The sequence below is a fragment of the Tympanuchus pallidicinctus genome, unplaced genomic scaffold (assembly GCF_026119805.1).
Source record: "Tympanuchus pallidicinctus isolate F22 unplaced genomic scaffold, pur_lepc_1.0 scaffold5, whole genome shotgun sequence".
In the NCBI taxonomy this organism is placed as follows: domain Eukaryota; kingdom Metazoa; phylum Chordata; class Aves; order Galliformes; family Phasianidae; genus Tympanuchus; species Tympanuchus pallidicinctus.
Window position 1 is genome coordinate 7643979 of NW_026294769.1, and position 21305 is coordinate 7665283.

The following is a 21305-nucleotide window of genomic DNA, read 5'->3' on the forward strand; positions in this document are numbered from 1 at the left end:
CGCCCCGAGACTTATTTCTCGGCGGGAGCTGTGTGGCGCCTGGGCTGGAGCGTTCTGGAAGCGTCTGAAGCTGCGGTAGTAGCGCGGTGCTGTATAGCCCTGCCCAACAGCGCGGGGGGGCGGGTAAGGAAAGGGGGTATCCTTGGGTGGAATACAGGACCTAAGCGGCCTGCGCAGGGGTGACGTGAAGAAGGGGAGTGAGGACAGACGCACCGCGGGTTCAGAAAGGTGCTTTCTCCCCTCCCCCCAGATCGCAGTGAGAAGGGTGCTCCTGCGCTCCCTCCCCTGCCGTGTTGGGATGGTGTTGCCCTCCTCTAGAAGTAGCGCTGCGCGCGGCGGTTAGCGGTGCGTGCGCCTTCTGGTCTGCGTGCTGCCGTGCGTTCTTTCGGGCTGTCCTGCGCCGGGTAGGACCCCGGCTTTACAGACTTGTAGGAGGTGGAGGGGACTTCGTAGTCTCACCTTCTAAAGCAGGTTTCCTCCGGTGTGTTGCCTGGGGAAGCATCCCAGGCCGGCCTTGATTATCTCCAGAGAAGGAGGCTCTGCAGCCTCTTTGGGCTTAAGCACTACCTGCTTTACTCTTTCCCCAGAAAGACAGCCTAGCACCTCGGCTTACTAAAAACACAAACTTACCACCTAGAAATCGACTGAAGAGTTATAAGAGGTTTTCCTGCCCCTAGTGTCTTCGTTGTACCTGTACACGCTGTACCATCATTGGTACAGTGGTGTATTGCTTTTTCTGTTCAGGAAGCAGTCGGTAAACGTGCTATAATGTGTCTGCTCTCAGGTGTGATGCCTGGTGCCCCGACAGCAGACAGCCCCTTGCCAGCAAGCTCTGAGAATGGTTCTGGAAGAAGACACTGGGGGCTGTGGATCACGGCTGGCATTGGTGGGACCCTGGTGGCGCTGTATGCTGTCGTCACCCCCTTTGTGGCTCCGGCTCTGAGGAGAGTCTGCCTGCCCTTTGTTCCTGCAACTTCAGCTCAGATTGAGAACGTCCTGAAAATGTTACAAGGCAGAAGAGGCTCTGTAGTTGACATTGGTAGTGGGGACGGCCGTATTGTAAGTTGTAGGCATCTTCCTTCTCTATTTCTTCTCAAGCGTGTGGCAAATACTCCAGCTGTGATCTGTTTTCTCCTATTTTATGAATATTTTGTCCCTGGCATCCACTGTTTTTGAGTCCCGTGCAAAGCTGCAAACCCAAGAATGTTTTACGTTCAGTTTGGGTGAGCGATCAATAGTTCTGTTCCTTTCTTACCCTCAGCTTGACAAAGTGGTGTTCAGAATCATAACCTTATCCTGTTCCTTGGAAAGAATTATGCTGTTCACATAAAAAGATGTAAGTAAAGTATTGGCACTGTGTTTCCCCGGAAGTTGTATTCTGTGTAGGTTTATAGCTGTAGTATGAGTGTCTATGAGCTTAAACAGCCCTCTTCTTTTGGAAATGCAGCTCTGCCTTTACTATATAGAAGTGATAGCACAACAAAAGAGAACAAGAAATGAATGATGGATTGAAAAATGGAAATGTCATGGTGTCATTAAAGCTACAGGCTTCACACCTTTGTGCTGTGCTGGGTGCCCCTTTTCAAAACGGTTATGGTAAAAAGAGAGAAAAAAAAAAAGATAGTTCTTGAATGCTATCTTTGTCCATATTTCATGTGAATATGGTTCAACTATTTGTCTGTACACAAAGTTTGATTTGGAAATCAGAATCTGTGAAGGATTTGGGCCTTTGTGAGAAACAGAAAAAAGCACATTGGTACAAGAGGATTGCAATTCTTGATGTCCTTTCTAGTTGGTATTCTGGCTTTTAACCCTCATGTGATGCACGTAATTTGAATGTATATGTGTGAATGTATGTAGTACCTGAGCATCTGATTTGTGTGTGTGTGCGTGTGTATTAAAATGTGTGTATGCACATCATTACCTAAATGGAAACTGAAGACCACTTGGAGGGCCAGGTGCCTAAAGCTGGGTGCTAGGTATTGCCTTAGTGCATCTGTGTTGAAGAAAGTTAAGCTTCTGGTCATATATTCTTAGGTATTTAGCACCCACTCATGTTGTATGTGGATAAATGTGACTATATCTTTATTTTAAGCATGGTAAAAGTGTTTCTGTATGCTTGCAAATTGGTGTGCATGATGGAAGAAGAATAATTTTAATAGCATGATGTGCAGACTACATATGGGATATTGTGTGAAAAAACTTGCATTTCTTCCTGACTCCACCTTGTCTCTTCTGTAATTTATAATAAATCAGGCTTTTCGTGATTAGAGCTTGGCAGTAAGCTTTTAAATTATGACTGAATCCAGTTTTTTGATGTTTCTAAGAACTAATTCAAAAGAGCATACTTAGAGTCCTTCTATTGAAAGATGCCAGCTTGAAATCTAAAATGACCTATCAAATGCCTGCCTGTCACTGCTTCTCAACAAGGTTAAATGCTCTGAGCACATCTGCCTGTGTGTTACACTGCCTACATGGTCAGTTTTAGTACTCTTTAGATCAAAGGTGGTATCATGAATATGTTAAGTTTAACTTTGGTGTAAATCATAGATGTACAAGAAGCTTGCAGCTTTGTCCTGTGATGTTTAAGTGATTTATTTTTTTTTGTATCAATATCAGTTTCAATGGAACTTGTCACAATAGTAAAATACAGTTTGAATTTTTGGTTGCTATACTAATATTCTCTTTGGAAATAAGATCTGATTACTTACTGAAGTGCATTCCTTTGATTTGCATTATAAATAAGTCTCTTTTCTCTTATGTGTTGAGGTGAATGTACTTTCGAGCACTTTCTCTGTTTCTAAGTGAAGGTTTCTTTTCTTCTTTGTAGGTGATAGCAGCTGCAAAAAGGGGATTTGAAGCTGTTGGTTATGAGTTAAATCCCTGGTTAGTCTGGTACTCCAGATACCGTGCCTGGAGGGATGGGGTACATCACAACGCCAAGTTTTATATTTCAGATCTATGGAAGGTAGGTGGTGAAGAAGCTAACAATGAATCTGGAATGTCTGAGAGATTACTTGGTTTGGAGGTTACTTTCTTGAAAGAACTAGAATGCTGTCTGACCACAGGTTGCTGTACTGGACTTTGGGAAGAGTGCTTCAACTGTAGAGGCAAAGGTCACCACACAGCACGCTGCTTTGCTGCTTTTGTGCTTCAGTGTCTTGCTGCACTTGCACACTATGCTCGTTGAGCATACTGTGTTGTACTCCTATGTTGAGTGATGGAGGCTGCTGTAATATCAAGCTTCCCTGAGACCCCTTTCTGTTGAGTCAGTAACACACAAACTTAATTTGATATTTCCTTAGATGCGTGTTCTTTTATGCAGTGTGTTATGCCATTTCAGGTGTTGCTTTAAGCAACACTTAAGGTGCAACTGAGAATTTTTTTGCAGTGTTCAATTATTCCAATCAAAATCGCTTCTTCAGTTAAATTTTTTTGCTGTTGTATTTGTCTCTCTCCAGCTATTCCTATCAGTCTTCAAGTGGTATTTCATAATTGGTAAAGTGAATGCAAGGAATTTGGTGAACAAGTGCGAATGTACTCTTTTTATCTCTGTTCAAGTGAGGAGTGTTGGAAAACTGGGTGCTGGTGAGAAGAACCCAGGCACTGAAATTGGGAACTTCAATTTTTAGCTAACATCTAGCATAAACATAACAGACCTCAATATAAATAGGAGTTCTGGCAGAACTTAGCAGTGAGTGAAGTTCCACAAGGATTTTCTTGTCCTCCTGGAACTGATGCCACATTCTTGACCAGGCTGTAGTTGTCTAGTTCACGGCATTTTAAAGTGGTCTGTATATGAAAATTCATGTGAAGTTGATACAGGATTTCAATTCTTGGTATTTTTTGAACTAAGTTCCTGTTAAAAGGACTGTAGTTAGAGGGCTTACACTAGAAGAATGATGAGAACTTTTGAAATTATAAATGGTGTGGGGTTTTTTTTGTTTTTCATATATATTTTTAAGATTTGTTATTTTTTTTCTAGGTTTCTTTTTCACGTTATACAAATGTTGTTGTTTTTGGGGTACCTCAAATGGTAAGTTTACCAATTTTGCGTTGCTTAAATGCTTCAAAACCAGTTCATCTGCAAAAGAAATTAACCTACGAAACATCAAAGGCAGTACTAATATCTAGGTATTTTCAGTTGTTTATGTTTGTGATAAAACCTGATAAAACTTGTGGCAATATACAGGCTGGGGTTGTTTTTGGTGTCTTTGCTATCCGTTAGTCAAGGTCAGAAGTAAAATGAAAACTGTTGTGCTGAAGTTGCTTTGAGAAGGTGATAGATTGGTTCTTCAAAATTTCAGTTTTTCGCACTGGAAAGAAATGGGATGTTCTCTGCTCGATCTCCCTGCAAACTGTTTACAGCTGCTTTCTGTGAACTTGTTACTTGCAGTGTTGAACTTCCATTGTGTTATCCAAAAATGCTTTCACCTCCGATCAGGCCAGCAGCTAGTGTACTGAAATAATCCCTTGCTCGTGTTAGATGGTGAGGATTTAGAAAGAGAGGCAGATACTTCAAGTGTAGTATGTGTAAAGGCGCGTATTCTTTTTAGGAGAGCTTTGTAGCTTGTGTTGATCCACACACGTCTCTGGTGAAAATGGGTTATTCAAGATTGCTGAGATATTGTTGCATAGATGCTGTTTACTTGGTGTGTTAGATCAGTCAGAGTTTTCTTTTGCTTTCAGCTTCATCTAGTTCTTATTTTTCTCTTTTTACTAGAATAGAGAAAAAAAAATCTTAAGATTTGCTATTTTGATTTTTTTTTTTTTTAATTAGTGTTTTCTATGTATGTTGAATGAGCACATGGAAATTAAATTGAAATATCCTATAGATGCTTCTGTATTGCTCCTTCTTCTGCTGGGGCAGGTGTGGAATGAAAGAGGTCTGCAGAGCTCTACATGATGCCATGCTGCATCATACACTGATGGTATTGCTGGGGTAGCAATAGGGAGGTGTATTTGCCGAGAAGCATAGGGATGTTTCCCTGCAGTTTGCTTGTTCTTTGCAGTATTGGAATTAAATGCTTACTTCACATTCGTGCCTAAAATCACGTTGAAAACCAAAGAGAAAATGCACTACTTTTTACTTCTTTATTATTTTTCTCTAGTGATGCTTTAGTGAGAACTAATACAGTGCTTGTGCTATAGATGTTTCCAGGTTTGAATGTTGTGTGTTCTCTAGCTTGAGTTCCAGAAGGGGGCAGTGTGAAGATTGGAATCTGGAGTCAGAAATTCTGCATTTGCACCAAGGGCAGAAGTGCAGATGAAGAAAGCTATTTCCGTAAACTAGAAGTAAACAAATACCCTGGAAATACTGGCTGAATTTTTAAAGTAATTGTATAAAATGGGGGAAAGTTAGTAACAGATATGGTGGAAAGAGTAGCTATAAGTTTCAGAATAACATTCAGTAAATACCAGGCTGAATACTTCCAATAAAAATCCCGTCAGAAATGTAACAGACCCAAACATACAAACTACTGTGTTTCCTCACAGTTAATTCCCTTGTTCTCTTTTAAATTTACTTCTCAAGTTGTGAATGCTTAGCCTTCTGAATGCCTAAATTGATTTTGTAGAAACTAATGCATTTTTTCTTTTTTTACTGAAGGCAGTAGATGTCTTTTAGCTTTTATAGTAACAATGGTCTGATTTGATGCTGTCACACTGTGCTTTTATTTTACATCCAAGATCAGCTAACAGAGCTGGGATGTATTGATCTTCAGGGAAAACTGTGAGACCTCTCTGGTCTTACAATCATCTGGGGGAAGATGATATTTTTCAGTGAGTCATTGCAAAGAGACTTATTTGTTTGGGATGGGATGGCAGAATTTTTACCAGGTGTTCATGTTCACAACTTCTGTTGAATTTTAACTGTATGTATACTATACAAAAGGTTTTACTGAACTGTATATCTATGTAGACATTTTAAAAAGCAATAAAATCATATTGATACCAAATAAAGTATGGTGATAGCATCTAAAATTACTGTGCGTTTTATCTTAACACTACTTTGCCTCAAAGATATGATTCTTTTTGGCTGAAGTATTAATGAAGTTTTCTAATTTGAGACATGAGATGTCACTATCTTTCAGAGTTAATTGTTGGACCAGGTCCACATTCGTAACCTATTGTAATGGCTATACCAACTTAGTCCTTCCTTTTCTGGTGTGTTAGCTCAGTTTGAGAGATTAAATTGGGCTTGCTTTTCTCGTTTATTTAAGGTATAGTAGCAAAAATGTTTAAAAGCATTTGCTATATGGACAAAATCAGAGCAGGCAATGCTTCATAGATCTGATGTACCAATTAGTTACCTCTGAATAATTTTACTAAAATATTTAGTTGTAATCTAAACCTAGCTATAGTGGGAGGCTGCATCAAAAATGTACAACTTACAAGTGTATGATAATGGAAGTCAGCTTCAGCTTTTGGAAATATTAGAAAACAACACAAACTGAAAAAAAAAAATGTTCTGTTTGTTTTGGTTTTATCTCGTGTCCTTCCTGACTTAAATTGAACTGTATTTGTCAGTAGTTTCTGTCCTTTTAACCTTTTTAATAGCTAAATGCTATGCCATTATATCAAAGCATATCAAAGATCAACATGAATAGATTTTAATTCTGGAGCTTGCTGCTGTAATTACTTGCTATAGTAGATAGTGTTTGTAGAAAGGAATTTCAAACTGATATGTAGTGATCTACTTAAGCATAACATCAGACTCTTCTAAAGGAGAGAAAAGATAGATCTGTAAAGTAGGGTTTCTTTTTCTTCCCCTTATGATTAAAATATCTCTCTGAGGTTGGAAAGAAATTCTTTTGAAGTCTAAATGTGTTAATACATCTCTCCAGTCCGTAATGGAATTTTTGGCATATTTAAGATAAAATATTTGGGCAGTGTTGCTCTGCTCTGAAGGAGTAATGATATATATCCCCTTACGAAATTGGGCTGATTCAAAAGCCAGTGGAAGAAAGCTGTACTGAGCAGCTCTTTAGCCAAAGCATATGATGTTCCATACAGTACTGCTGAAGGTGCTCATGTCAGTGTGTTAATAGGCAGGGGGAAACAAAGTTCAATTTCAGAGCTGCTTAACACGGCAGTACTTTACTGTGTGGTGCTGGCAGAGAACTTGCTTTGGATTGCTGACCAAACGTATTTTGAGTGTCCCAAGAACTGATTTGAGGTTAGACAGGGAATCGTGAGAGGTTTTGGCTTTTGAGTATCACACAACAGTTTATGCAGCTTAGATGTTACAAATAGTATAAAGTCAGGGTGCTAAACTCTCATGCTCTACAGAGGAGAATCATGAGTGAAGAAAATAATGAATTAGAATTTGCTAAGTATTTTCTTCTTGTTTGTGGTTGTTTTTTTTCCTAATGTTTTTTTTTTTTCCCTCAAAATCGCAATCCCTGGGCTTGTCTTAGACACTTGAATTAGAAAATGCTACCGGTTTATACTGTTTCTTAAAGTATTCTATTGCTGCTCCACAGATGCCGGAGTTAGAGAAGAAACTCAAAGAAGAACTTGAATGTAATGCCAGAATCATAGCTTGTCGTTTTCCATTCCCCTGCTGGATCCCAGATCATACAGCTGGAGAGGGAGTAGACACTGTATGGGCCTATGATTTGAAATATTCTGGAGGATTTGAAGCAAGAAACTTGAAAACTACACCAGAAAGAGAATCGTGAACATCCAGTGTGTTTATGTACTGAAACTTTCAGCTTTGACTTCATTTGTTCCATAAGTGTAATGCAAAATATACCTCAGGGTATGGAGGGCTATGTTCTCTAAAATGATGGGGAGTACACTGATTATTTGAAAACACAGAAAGGTATAGTTTAAGGATGTAATGCGGTTGATAAAAGAATGAGAAATCGTTACAGAAATCAATAACTGGGATATGGAAAATTGAGTAAAACAAGGTACAGTAATGTTAAGGGGAACTTGTAAGTTCAAATACTTGAATTGGCTAACCTAAAATGTGTGTTCTTTTTGATCTTATGTAACATTTGCTACTGTTTTTGGGGGTGGTATGCCATTGGCTTCTCAAATGAGCCGTAGTTCCCAAATGTCTTCATTAGTTAAGCTAAACAAGCATAATCAATATACATCATACATCAAACCGATGCAAACTGAGTGTGGAGAGGCTGGTATTTTGTACTTCAGTCATAAATGTGTGTTTTTAAATGGGATACGACACAACAAGCAAATATAATGAGTACATTCGTTAACAGAATTGCATCCCTTCATTCTGATTGTGCATCTTTATTTCTATGGAGATAAAACTGCAGGAATGAGCTCTTGCTGGCATAGGTCTTCGCAGATGACCCTGATTTTGTCCTAAGGTCTCTGATTTGCAGAGGGGAGCTATCACTGCTTTAAGGTTGTCCTTTTCTAACATGGTTGCAACTCTTGTCTGTTTTGTAACATTCTGCTTACTTTACCTTTCTTTTGGTTCTTGAGTAAAGTTTGACCATCTTCTCCAATTAACAATAAGTGAAAATAAAATAGTAGCCTACCTTGGCCCCATTATAAAGCAACAGAATGGCTGCAAGGGGCTTCCAAAGATAATTTAGTTCAATCCTCCTCAAGCAAGGCTGGCTAGTCAGTTGCCCATGGTCGTGTCAGTCAGCTTCTGAACATCTCTGAGGAGGGAGACTTTGCTATGTAGTGTCCATGTAAGTTTGTCAGACCTCTGTATGTGAACTATCTGTAGAACTAAGCTGGAACAAGTTAGGAATTTGTCACCTGACCAGACACTTTTTTTGGGTCAACAAAATGCCAACAAAAAGTGATGTTTCATTAGCAGTTGAAAAGGTGTATTTCTTGGGCTTACAGTATGTGACTTGAAAATAAATGGTACAGTAGAATCTCATGTACACAAAAAGAAGAAGGGAGCAAATGTATGTGCTAGAGCCTGCAATGGAAAGGATGATTGCAGTCTTGCATATGGTCAAGTGCAGCTGTGAACATCAAGACTATCTCTTGATGAATACTTATTACTGGTGAACCAACCTTTACAGCATTTCACTACAGTGTCACATAGATCTTGTTAAACTACGTTAAACCCTTTCAATGTTATTTAAGAGATGTAAGTATTACAGTGATATGACTGGGTACAGTGGTTTATCTAAAACGTCTATGTTTAATATCCATTTAATGGCCTTAAAACTACAATCTCAAAGGATGTCTGAAACTGTTTCTACTAAAGTAGACTATACAGAAGGGATGTTAGCTTACCAAGCCGGGAGTCCTTCCCTGACTATTTGTAAAAGATTTTGATAAAGTAAGGTTTGTCTCATCTGTCATGCTTTGCTTTGACCCATCTTTCTGCTACTTGCTTTCACTGACATTCACTCATGTTAGATTGCCTGGAATAAAGCAGATATATTTTCCCTTGTGTTTGGCTATGTATTTGTCTATTGTATTATAATTTACTTGCCTGTTAACACATAAATCTGATTTTCCCAGTTCTGCCTTTAAAGACTGTGGTGTGGACTTCTTAGTTATCACCTACTGCTCCACAAATACTTGTTGAAGAGAGTGAGGTAGAATTAATGATGTGGTGGCCTGAGCTTCAAGAACATTAAGTGCTGTTCTCAAGGCAAGGAGGAATTTATGATAGCTTTTAAAGCAAAGCAGAGGCCTATTTCTTACTCTGGACATACACCATTTGTTAAGGATCTACACTGAGATAAGCAGTGGTCTATAGGGTTTTTATTCCTTATTATATTAAGGAATGCAGTGCATTTCTTGTTTTCATGCCTGAAGTGCAAAACAAAGTGAATTGTTCTGATTTATACAGGGAACTGAGAAAGCATTTTCTTTTTATGTCATTTTCAGTTTTCCCGATCACTTACTAGTATTTAATCGAGTAAGGTATCAAACAAGCATAACCATGGCTTCAGTTTTCACTGTATGAATTATATTGCTACACTTCCAATTGCTCAGATAATTATGATTTCATTGATGTGCTGCTTCAAAGTACCAATTTGTTACTTTTGAAAACTAAAAAAGCCTTTGAGAACAGGCTTAATCAAATTATAGTGCCAGACTAAAGCCACAAGAAGGAAACCCCCAAGCTATGCATACTGCTGTTCAAAATTAAGGTAATTCAAATGCACAGAAAAAAAAACAAAAACAATCGTTTTATCTTTGATTGTTTTCTAGTAGAATCACCTGAGTTTTGGGAGCTACTTGTCCCTTGATGTATCTTAGCAGAGAAGAAATGTTGCTGCGTTGCCAAATGAGTAATGCTTTACTGAAGTTCAGTAGAATTTGATCTGTGTGAAAATAAATCCTAGTTCTTTGGGCAGTGGTTTGATTATGAGAGAGCCATCTGATATGCACATTGCTTGGTGTGTGTTGCACAGTCAGTATGGCTACTCCAGTCTCAACCAAGCTTGTCCAGATCTGTGTATTTGTTTGATGAGCTTTAGGCATTTCTGTATTACTAGGTGTTTTCAAGTTCTTGACTTACCCTCTGGAGTGTGATAATATGCTGTCATTTAGTCTAATACTGCTCCAAGGAAGCTCATCCTCCATCTCTGCATTGCTGTTTATTTGTGACTCATGAATTGTAGCCAGGTAAGGAGATGCAAAATAAAATTTATAGTACAGTGCTTCATTTCAGAAGGGTAGGGGAATGAGTATTATCTGTGGGGAAAACACTTCCAGGGCCCAGGCTTAGGGAAAGTCTTTTAACTTTAATAAAGGATATGTCTCATGAGGCACCAGAGATCACCTACATTCTGCACTGGTATTGTTTTTAAGACATTTCTCATCTGAACGTACTTTGAAAAAATGTTACCACTATTGCAATACCATTAAGAGATCTGAAGAGGAAGTAGGCATAGGTAACATCTTTTCATGTTCTATGTTTTGCACTGTGGGGTGAAGAGAGGAAGGGTATCTATAGGCAGAGTATGGCACTTTGAACCATTCCAAAAGCAGTGTGACAGACTAGCATCATATATCTGTGTATTACTCATTGGATTTGTGCATTCATATTAAGAATGAGCTGTGGGGAAATGAGAGTCAGAAGTGAGTCTGATGCCATTAGGCGTGATTGGAACAGGGATTTCTCATTGATTACCTCAGACTTCTGTAGTTTATTTTTATTATGGTTTGCAAATACTGAAGCATTATTCAAGGAAACATGATTCTTTCAAATACATGATTCAAGAGGGCACTCTAACATCGGATTTAATGACAATAAATTCTGATTTAAGTTATTTTTCTTTTCCTAAGTTTGCAGTTTGCATATGTCTAGATTTATGATGTAGCTGCAACCTGTTCCCCCCCCTCTCCCCCACAGAAATAGCTCATTTCTGCCAGAAGAATTCTGGAATTCTTGATTAAAAATGTGGCTTCTATATTTAATTGTTAAAAAATTACGCCTGTGTGTGAAAGCTGTAAAAATGAATCTTGGTATTTTTTTTTTGTTGTTGTTTAATCTTTATTCATCCTCGTATCCTTAACTTAAGAAGACTTTATTAGTTGTTGGCTCTTTCTTCATTCTGTTTTTTTATTTCTTCCTCTTATTTCAGCATTTGTTTTTATTTTTTATAGTGTCTTACAGTTTTGATTATGTGCTCTCACAAATTCTTTTTTGTAAACTGGTAGCTTTATTTTATCAGCAAACCTTGTAGGAAGACTTAGTGTTTTGCAGGAATGTCTTTTTTCTCTGTAGATTTTTTTTTTAAACATGTATTTAACTTTAAACCCCTTGTTTTATTTAGCTGTCTGTATGCTGACACAGCATCATTTTTATTTCCAGTAAATGAAAGAAAAACACATCCACCCATATGGTTTTGAGACTGAAAAACAGCCTTGGTCTACAACAATTCTGGCTGTTTAGTAGTTTTAAGTACTTAATTTAGCATTTTTATTATATTTCATCACTTGGGAAATGAACACAGCCCTTTTACCCATTCAGTAGTTCTTCTCGTTGGGTTATTTGTTCAGGTGGGATTTTTGCTGATTTCTTTTTCTTAGTATAATGTTGGGTTTTCTATTACAGACTTCGGTTGAAATGTGGAACTGATGTTTTTGCTGTGAATTGCTGAGTAGTCCCTGAAAAATCATTGTAATACAGCCGAGGGAACTGCTATGATTGGTTAAAAAAAAAAACAAAAACAACTTAAGTTGGTTAAGTTTAAGTTTAAAAGTTAAAAAAAGCCAACTGCTTTACCAGTAAATGTGAAGGGATACTTCTTGGTTTACTGTGTGTGCTGTGCTCTTTGAAAATAAAGTATGTTTTGCAAGACCCTACTGAAGCCTGTGGAATAAAGTTTTGAGGTGACTGGAGGTCTTTGCAGTGTCAAAAATAGAAAATTAATGGCTTTCTCCCTGAGGACTGTGGGCTGCTTCTGAAGAAACCAGAAGTAATTTAAAGGACTGATCTACTGTCAGTAGGTTTGCTGCCCGTGGTCTTGTCATCCCATAGGAAAATTTCAGTATATTTGAAGTGAACATTTGAGGGTCACTGAACTAAAAATATGGATTTAGATATGACGGTATTGACCAGTGAAAACGAGTTTATCAAATTGGGGGGTTTCTGCCTTCTTTCTGTTATCCCTTGATTTGGGCTGTTGAGCCTTGAATCTCTGCTCTAAACAAGTGCTTCTGGTAAGCACTTCATCTCTGAGTGAGAGCAGGGGGTTTGTTTTTGCATGTTTTCCCATTGCTCTCTAATCAATTCTAGCTTTGAAAAATAAAGTGTGAGGAGGGAACAGAATGAACAATGGGAGGATCGGCGGAAGTTCTGGGAGAGAAATGAGTGGTGTGGTGTATAGCCCAAAATCCAAAGGGTCTTCTCTGTCACCATCACTCTAGCCTTCTCAATGCTGATCAGTCTTTTTTTCTAGGACTACGTAGCTCTTACATACGTAGTTCAGAGCATGCACAAATCAAACTAACTCATATGTCCAAATGTGCTGTAACTCAGATTCTCTACAGAGGTCCTCATCATTTGTTTCCCTATATGTTTTATTGTTTCTTCCTTTTCTTCAGCACGTGTGGAAGCCAAGTTTATATCCTGACTACCTTTGTGCTTAATTCATATGTAAGTTTTGTGAGTATAATCAACACTGATGAAGTTTATTAGTGAACATAAATCTCACCCTGCATCAGTTCTGAACAAGAACAGAACAGGTAATGGTCACGATGTGTGAATACAAATGCTATTGAGTGACAAAGATGATCAGAGTCTCTTGCTGCTTCAGTGCTTTAATTTCAGTTGTCAGTCTGGTATGTCAAGCAAAGTCCAGGGAATGCAAGGCTAATAGTCGCAAAGTAGCACTGTTGTGTGGTAATTTAAAATAACTGTGTATTCTATTAAGTCTTGAGATTATTTTTTTTTTTAATAAAGTGTTACAGAATAAACAATATTGAAAGAAACAGAAGACCAATACCAGAACAAAAAAATCTCCAGCCCCCTCTGAGTGACAGCATCACTGATTTAAAAGGAAACTGCATTTATCACCCTGAAAAGGCGTAGAAACAGCTTCTACTGTGAAAACAATCTCTGGTTTCAGGGACTGGCTAGTTTTTACCAAAGTGAGTTAAGTATAACAGGTTAAATCCACACTGATTTAACAAATGCTTAAGCTTCCTAGAACTGCCTTATTGTTGTAAGCCTCTCAGACGTGCCATCTAAATTAGGTTGTTTGCTTGTTCTAATAAAAATCCTGATCAGATAGAACTCTTCTGAGGATTATTTGTCTGAGTGGAAAATTAGGCAGCCTAAGCACACTTCCAGGAAACAGGAGACTTGGGTGCTGTTATATTTGCCTGATACTGGTTGCTCTTCCAAATGATCTATAGTGAATCTCATGCCTCCTCTTCCTCTGCATCCCATAATGAGTGATACTCCTGCTGCAGTTCCCATGGCTCATGGTGCCCTTAATTTGGGCTTCCACTCACCTTTATGCCCCTGCCCTCCTCTGGTTCTGGGAAGGGTGGCTGATGGCTTCTTGGGTGGGACTGGGAGCAAGCAGGAATTATTTGGGCTTTCTCCACTGCTTTCATCTTTTTGTGCTCCTGTGTGGGTGTGCAGGGAACTTTTTATCAGTTAGCTGAGGAAGGTTTCCTCCTTACAGCAGCATAATATACGTAGTAGTAAAACTATTATATGGTGAAATCCTCTCAGTTGGCAGCTGCATGTCCGCATCTACTGCTGGAAGAGTGCATTTTCAGATGGCTGCTGCTGAGGGTGGCAGTACTTGTGCCATTACACAATGAATGGAGCTAGAGATAGGTCAGATGCTCACATGTGTGCCATATTCTTACTGATGACTGGAAGACATAGCACCTGTGGTGCTTCATGACTTTTTTTTTTTTTTCTTTCTTTCTTCAGTCTTGTGTTTTTCTTAGCTATTTCTACATCAAGTAGTTCTTACCATTTGATGTCTCCTGGTTATAGCTTTTGAACTGTATTTGGATTCTGCTTTTTATATGAGTGTTAGTCTGGTTCTTCTCTATATTTGATGATTTCCATTTTTTTGTAGGACAGAAGTTCAAACTATCACTGTTAAATATAGATTGGCTACAATCCAGTTCAGGCACTGTGGCCTTCTTACTGTATTATTTACTTCAATTTTTATTTTTTACCCTTTTTTACATAGTCTGTGTTAGTTCCTTTTGGAATTGTTACTAAATCAGCATAAATCAATGTGACTTTTTTTTTTTTTTTTCTCTTCAGAAATTCTTTGGGTAGATCAGTCATGGTCTATGTTTGTAAGGCTATGTTCTCATTTCTTGCTTTTATATTTTAATTATTCTTAGGTACAAAGAAGATAATCTGAGGGAAGGACTGTTTTCCTTAGGCCTAACTTTCGTCAAAATGGCATGTAAGATAGGAAAAAGTTTCATGAGACTTGGCAGCTCTTCCTGTTACAGCTCACTATCTTTACAAGCCCAAATGCCTTTCAGCCTGACGTTACCATCAGTTTAAAGTACAGTTACTGTCTTGATCTTCTCTTTCAGAAGCTGTTTGGCAGGGATCAGCTTAACCAACTCAAGGCCAGCCGTGGTGCGAGTTACATTTGTCTGGAAAGCAAGCTACTGAAATTCATAGATTCTTCCTAGCCCAGTTTTTTTTGGGTAACTTTTCAAGAGTCAGAGTTGAAAACTTGACGTTTATCCTCTCTAAATATGAACATCAAGACAAAACACTGCTTTCTCTATCTATAGGGAAAATACATGTTAAATTATGTGTCAACAAATACGTTGCCTTCACCATGGCAATCAAATCTCTTTATCTACCAATTAAGCAAATATAATAAAAGGTTATTAGTCCAGCAACAAAGCTGTTGAACAACAGTACTGCTTTCTGCCTCTTATCACCAAATCATGAAAAACAATTGTGAAATCAGACCAGTCTTGTGAAGTCAAAAAGCAGATCAGAATGGATGTACAGAATACGTGAGGTGATTCTACAAAGGAAGCCTAAATTATTCGTTGAAAGATTAGTGACAGTCCTTCCTTAGCCCCTAAACTGAAAGGCTTTTCTTTGCATCACCTTACATAGAATGCTACTTTTGCTGCAATACACTAATGCACGTAATTCAGACCACTAGAATTAAAAAGCTGCATGGGAGAATGGTGGTGTTCCTGCTCAAGCTCACCAGCTTGGTAACATTAATCAGCTACAGTGAGGCTTGGACGTTCAGCGTGTGCTGAACACTGACAGTACAGCAGGAACCTGAAAATCAGGTAGTCAATATGCTTCTTCAGCTGGGACTGATAATGAACAGCACAAAAGAGCCACCTGAACTGAAAAGCATTAAAGCTGCTTCTTAGAAGCAAGAAGGCTGTGTTGCCTGCTTTCAAAGTGTTTATTGGAAAGTGCATGGGAACTGTTGAGTCAGGCTTGAATCCTTGATTGATCACCTGGGGAAAGGACTGAGTCAGCCATGGGAGCACAGGTGAAGGCAATTCAGCTGTGTGACCAGAAGGGGTGGAGCCTGGCTGCGTCTCTCCTAGACACATTTAAGGGCTGACTGCCACTAGGGAAGGGTCTTTTTCTAGAGATCTCTCCCTGGTGGAGCTTTCCCCTGCAAACCTAGAATCTGCTGATACAGGTGAGCAATCTTCTTCCATTCTTTTATAGCACCTTTCTATTCTGCTGGTTCTTTTGTCATCATGCCTTTGTAGTAATACCTTTTCCATTGTATTGATCTGTGTAGTTACTACAGAAAGTGATAGAGAAGAAGTGTGTAGTCTTATTTAAATTGTTTTCTGTATTGTAGTGCTGTTAAACTCTCTATTATTTCTATATACATTAGAGGAGATCAGTTCAGTAGGTGGACTTAACTGATTATGCTGATAAAAGTAATTTGAAAAATCGTTTGTTTGTTCCCTCAAACACTGTGGCCTATATGCAGCATAGTTCTGATCTAAATGCTGTATATATATATATATATATATATATATATATATGTATAATATAATTATTATATATATAAAGGTACTAAGAAGCTATGGTATTAATATACTTGTTCTTTAAGAAAAACTTGATACTATCTGATTTTAAAATGTTTTTCTGCACGTTCCACAGATGATCTGTTTGTGGTTGGTTGATATATTTATAAGGAGCCAGTAAGTTGCACAACCTGCAAAGACTGTTATCGTTTTACCTTCAAATTGTTCTTGCTATTTTCAGTTGCCTTCCACTTTCTCGATCAAACTCTATTACTTGCTTCTCCAGATAGAGGTATAAATTTTGTTTGCGTATTAGCAGTGCTCTATTTGCTGCTTAACCTGCTCTGACCTCCACCACCCACGCGTTTTTTTTCCTCCCTTTCTTGCTACCAGGTTTTTGAAGTTTTAGTTTAAATTAGGATATTCTCGACTTCTACATTAGATACATTTGCTTAAGTCATAGAAGCCATAGTTTGAAGATAGCAGCAGGAGGATTAATTCAGCACCTTCGCCAAATAGATTAACTTGTACTTAAAAGAAGCCTTATTCCTAGATTCTAAAGCTCCTTATAGAAAATCATCTTCAAGATGTGAGACTGAGGAAAACAAACAAACAAAAACCCAATGAAGTATGTGATATCTTCCAAGGGGTGAAGTTTATAAAGACCTCTCTTAATGCATTCTGAAATGTATCTGGAGATACAGTCCGTACTACAGTTGCTAGTTGCCTCAAATAAAGAGCAGGAGGGAAAGCAGAGACTGAGACAATATGTTAACAGCTGGTAGAACTCTTGTGACTTGCAAAGTAGAACTAACTTTCTATCTCCTAAAAGAAGTCTAGATAGAGTGAGTAAAGATATTAACCTTTCCTAGTGATAAATCTCTGTGAAGTGTAATTGGTTTGAGTCTTCTATGCTTTTATATTTGCTGGCTCTTGGCTGCTTGAATAGTCTGTTGGCATTTGACCTATGGAAAATGAGGCTGATCTCAATGCTAAGGTTGTGCACGGCTCCTGCATCTGCAGGTGGATATTTGTATGACCATACGCAATTATCCTACTGCGCTATTCTGAGTTTCCCAGATTGCTCTTGCATAATTCAACAAAACTAACAAAAACAAAACCTGAACTAGTGTTTTTTCAAATTAGTCAGTATGCTGTCCATTTTTGTTTTTAAGTGCATTTATTTAATTTAGAAGCCTCATTTTTTCTGCTTGTTTGGTTTCTCAGTGAGATGGCGTTCATGCACTTAACTTTATTAGTATTCACTCAGTACGGGTAGTGTGAAAATATAGGAATAAATACCCTTCCAGCAGGTTGCAGCCTTCATTTTGTACATGAATCTTAGTGGAAGTTATGAAGAAATGGTACCATTTGAACTGATTGGAAAGAAAATTGAAACAATAATGAAGGTGCAGACTTAAATAATAGTAAACCTTCTGACTAGAAAACTGTCTTTTTACTGATGCTCTATTAAACTGCAGCAAAGCAGTCTTTAGTCTTTTACTGTTTGATGTTACGTGTTGCGGTGTTTGTAGTGCAATGTATGTTTAAAGTATGTCATAATCCTTCTGGATTTTGGTCAGTTTGATGCTTCTGTGTCTTTCTAGATGTAGCTCTGCTCCTGGGTGAGTTGTTAATGGTAAGGTAGCCAAACAGTCACTATGTTGTAGTATGCAATTCTACCTACTTAAATAGAGGAGCTACTCAACTATTAGCTTCTTTCTGTCATTATGCTCAATCTGCCTGACCCTCAAACAGTAATAATGATAGCATAAAGGGTGCAATGGGGAAAGTGGCTAAAAATAAATACTCATTCATGATAAATTCTCATGACCTCAACGGTGAGGGGAAATTACTTGCTTTTATTGTCAGATGAGCTAACCTTTCAATTTTCAGAGAAAGCTTTTACGATGAGATCAGAGGACAACGTCATGTGATAGGTTTTATTTAAAAGAAGCAAACCTAACATTCACTCCTGTTTGTTTGCTTCCTGGCACTAGGTAAACAGACAAATATTTCTTCTTTGAAGAAGAGCATCTGAGATATTGAGACAAATGAAATGCCTGGAGGATATAACTCCTTTATTCTATTACAGATTTCTCTAGATAAAATCCTAAGCAACTTCATCAACTGTATCTCAGAAATAGTTGGTAACATGAATTGTGACTGCATCCTGTTGTAACTCTTTAAACTTTGCTCCAAACCACGTGCAAAAGGACTTTGGCATCGTTAAGTTGGGAGCATTTGTTTGCCAGCTGTAGCAACTCAATGCCTTTTGGATGCTTATCTTCAGTGAAAAGTCATGATTTGGTCAGTGCGTTTCCCTGCATGGACAAGATATACTTCACCTTTTAATAAATAGCAGGCTTTTATTTGTGTCTCCAAATGTTTAAAGGATCCCTCAGAGTTCTTGCTAACCAACCAGTGCTGATGAGGGCACAGGGACTGAACAGCTGCAAGCTCATCAGCTATTTCCCATCCTGACCTGCATGTGACCAGCAGGAAATGGAGCTATGGGCCTGGTTCTATTTTATGCATTTTGTAAGTGAGAGCCTTCTGCTTTCTGATGGGCCCCTGCCCTTGGTTGTGGATGTGCTCTGTGGGTGTTTCCAGACTGACTTCTCATGACCTGGCTCCTGATGTTGCCTAGTTCTCAGCCCCAATATATGCTTACCATTAGCCTGTCTTAGTTTACTTCTCTTTAGGACTCTGCACTTTTGTTTGTTCTGTGAACTCCTGGTAAGGCTATGCTGCCAGCACTGTTGGTTCTGTAACTCTGTTTTGTTTAGATTTTTCTTCTGTGAGTTTGTTTGTCAATATGTTTTCATGAACTTGGGTGCATTTTCTACTCTTTTCCTCATGGTAATCAGGCAAGCAGAGATTTCTTTTGTGCCTGAAACCCAGACAGTAATTTGTCAGATTGTCGTAAAATAACAGCAGTATGTTAACATATATAACTCTGAAGCCATTATTAGAACTATTTCAACAAACTCTTGTTCAATTATTTATTTCAGATGGGATGTTATATTCATTGTGCTTTTGTGATAATCTTTCTTTCTTATTCAGTGCATAGGCTTGGTGTTTTGTTGTTTTTGCTACCCAGAATCTGCTGAGTAATAACATAAGGGTTTTGATGCTGCTTTTTTTATCAGTTTAATTGAGATTAAGCAACGGAGGTGTCAAGACTTACTGTAACATTGCTCCTTCCTGAATTCCTGACATCTGCACATGACTTTTGTTCCTTCTACCTTTCCTGGTCGATATACTATTGGAATTGGTACTTGTTTTAAGTAGGCTTCAACTATTTCCTTTGATATTTAATAATTTGTTGGGCACCTTCATTGTGAGAGCAGTAGCAAGTGTAAAAAAAAAAAAAAAAAAAAAACAAAACAAAAAAAAAAAAAAAACAGAATTGAGAAGAACATGTATCATGAACAAGTTGTATTTAATTTGTGCCTAATCTTGCACATATTTTGTTTTGTTCGTAATGCATGGAGACTAACACAGGTGGTCTGATCTGGAAGAAATGGTAGAATAAATGCTGTACTTTGGCAAATGTCCTTTAATACCATGTCATGACCTTTAATACCATTAGGACAACATGCCTCTGAAATTACTCTTATTTGATGAGGACATTTTAAAAGATGAATTTAGGACATAAGTTTTTTTTCCTTTTTCAGGAGTTATGTAATGGAGAGGAGCTACACTGATACAGTGAGAACTAAATCTTTGAAGGCCATAAAAATGGCAATCTGGAGGAAAAAAAAAAAGTAAAATGAACAAAACATAGATATTCAAAGAATAGCCTGGAACGCTTAGTTTGTCTGTAAACAAAATGTTATTGGATTTTAATTCGAAGGAAAGCATTCTGATTTGTGTAATCTTTTTCTTGGTTAAAGCTATTCACTGAATTGCGACCTAATGCACAAACAGCTTTGTCTCTGAATATGTGTTTTCTAAAAGCAAATGAGCCTTGTTAAATATTGCCTGGGTTTCTATGCAACGTGCCATAGCACTCTGTACATAGGTAATTATGCTCTAGCTGCAGTCTTTTCCTTTTCAGGTATATGAGTGACACTCCTAACTTAACAAAAACTGAAGGGAACTCATGCATAGCGTAGCCATTTTCCCCAGTGATTTTCCACATGTTGAATGGGGTAAAGTGCTATTTGGTTTAATAATTGGAATAAAAATGTCTCGTTTATGTAAATGTTGGATCTCTATTATATTACATTGTTTTCTGAATTTTTAACCTAAACATTATTTGTTTTTATATTGCTATAATTTAGTCAAACTTAATTGGAATATTTTTCACTACTGAAATTAAATACACAGGAGTGTCCTGTTTTCCTGTGAAATATACTCCGTTTGTATGTGTTGTAATTCTTTCTCTGCCTGAGGGAATTTAACTCGTGTTCCTATAGTACTTGAGCATGGAACTGTTTTATTCTGTATGCATAATTAAAGCAGCCCCTGCTGCAGGGGTTGTGTGAGTTCCTCCTCTGCCAGCAGAGGAAGAGACCAAGCAGCGACTTCTAAACCTCTCTTACGTCTCATGTTCACTGTGTCCCCCTTATTTTCAACAAATCAGTGCTGTCTGTGTGTTATTAGTATGCTGTGGAGGTGACGGGAAACCTGCAGCCCTCTCCTAGGGAGGCTTTGCCCTGTGTTTCCCCACTGCTGCTGACTCTGCTGCTTCTTCCTTCACCCAGATGAAGTGATGGGGTGTGAGGAGAGGTACTGTCATTCTGGGCACCTTTTGGCCTTCACTGCTATGTTATCATGGTGCTGCTTGTGTGGAGGATGAACCTACTCATTTTCTGTCAGTAAATATTTCAGGCGGCTCTGACGCTTCTCTTTATCTTACTGCCCTTTCTTTTCCATCA

At 38.2% G+C, this 21305-nt stretch overlaps 1 protein-coding gene and 1 long non-coding RNA gene across 5 annotated transcripts; both read left to right on the forward strand.

The window, feature by feature from the left end:
* The first annotated feature begins 3 nt into the window (after positions 1-3).
* On the forward strand, positions 4-12267 carry ATPSCKMT (ATP synthase c subunit lysine N-methyltransferase). Of its 4 annotated transcripts, none has more exons than XM_052703919.1 (5): positions 4-123; positions 785-1059; positions 2831-2968; positions 3986-4036; positions 7485-12267. In XM_052703919.1, exons 2-5 carry the CDS (start codon positions 790-792, stop codon positions 7680-7682), a joined length of 657 nt encoding a protein of 218 aa, XP_052559879.1. In that variant the 5' UTR covers positions 4-123; positions 785-789; the 3' UTR covers positions 7683-12267. The 4 variants fall into 4 exon arrangements, with proteins under 4 accessions (XP_052559879.1, XP_052559880.1, XP_052559881.1 ...); XM_052703920.1 differs by lacking the exon at positions 4-123 and adding an exon at positions 130-228; XM_052703921.1 differs by lacking the exon at positions 4-123 and adding an exon at positions 347-404.
* Positions 12268-15974: 3707 nt separating this feature from the next.
* On the forward strand, positions 15975-20195 carry LOC128091022 (uncharacterized). Its single transcript, XR_008211182.1, has 3 exons — positions 15975-16079; positions 18815-18960; positions 20100-20195. It is a non-coding gene; the product is annotated as an uncharacterized LOC128091022 (long non-coding RNA).
* The last annotated feature ends 1110 nt before the right edge of the window (positions 20196-21305 follow it).

Coding starts and splice junctions, on each gene's coding strand:
- ATPSCKMT (XM_052703919.1), top strand. CDS start 790: ATGCCTGGTGCCCCGACAGCAGACAGCCCCTTGCCAGCAAGCTCTGAG. Junction 2,969..3,985: donor ATATTTCAGATCTATGGAAG/GTAGGTGGTGAA, acceptor TTTTTTTTCTAG/GTTTCTTTTTCACGTTATAC. Junction 4,037..7,484: donor TTTTTGGGGTACCTCAAATG/GTAAGTTTACCA, acceptor GCTGCTCCACAG/ATGCCGGAGTTAGAGAAGAA.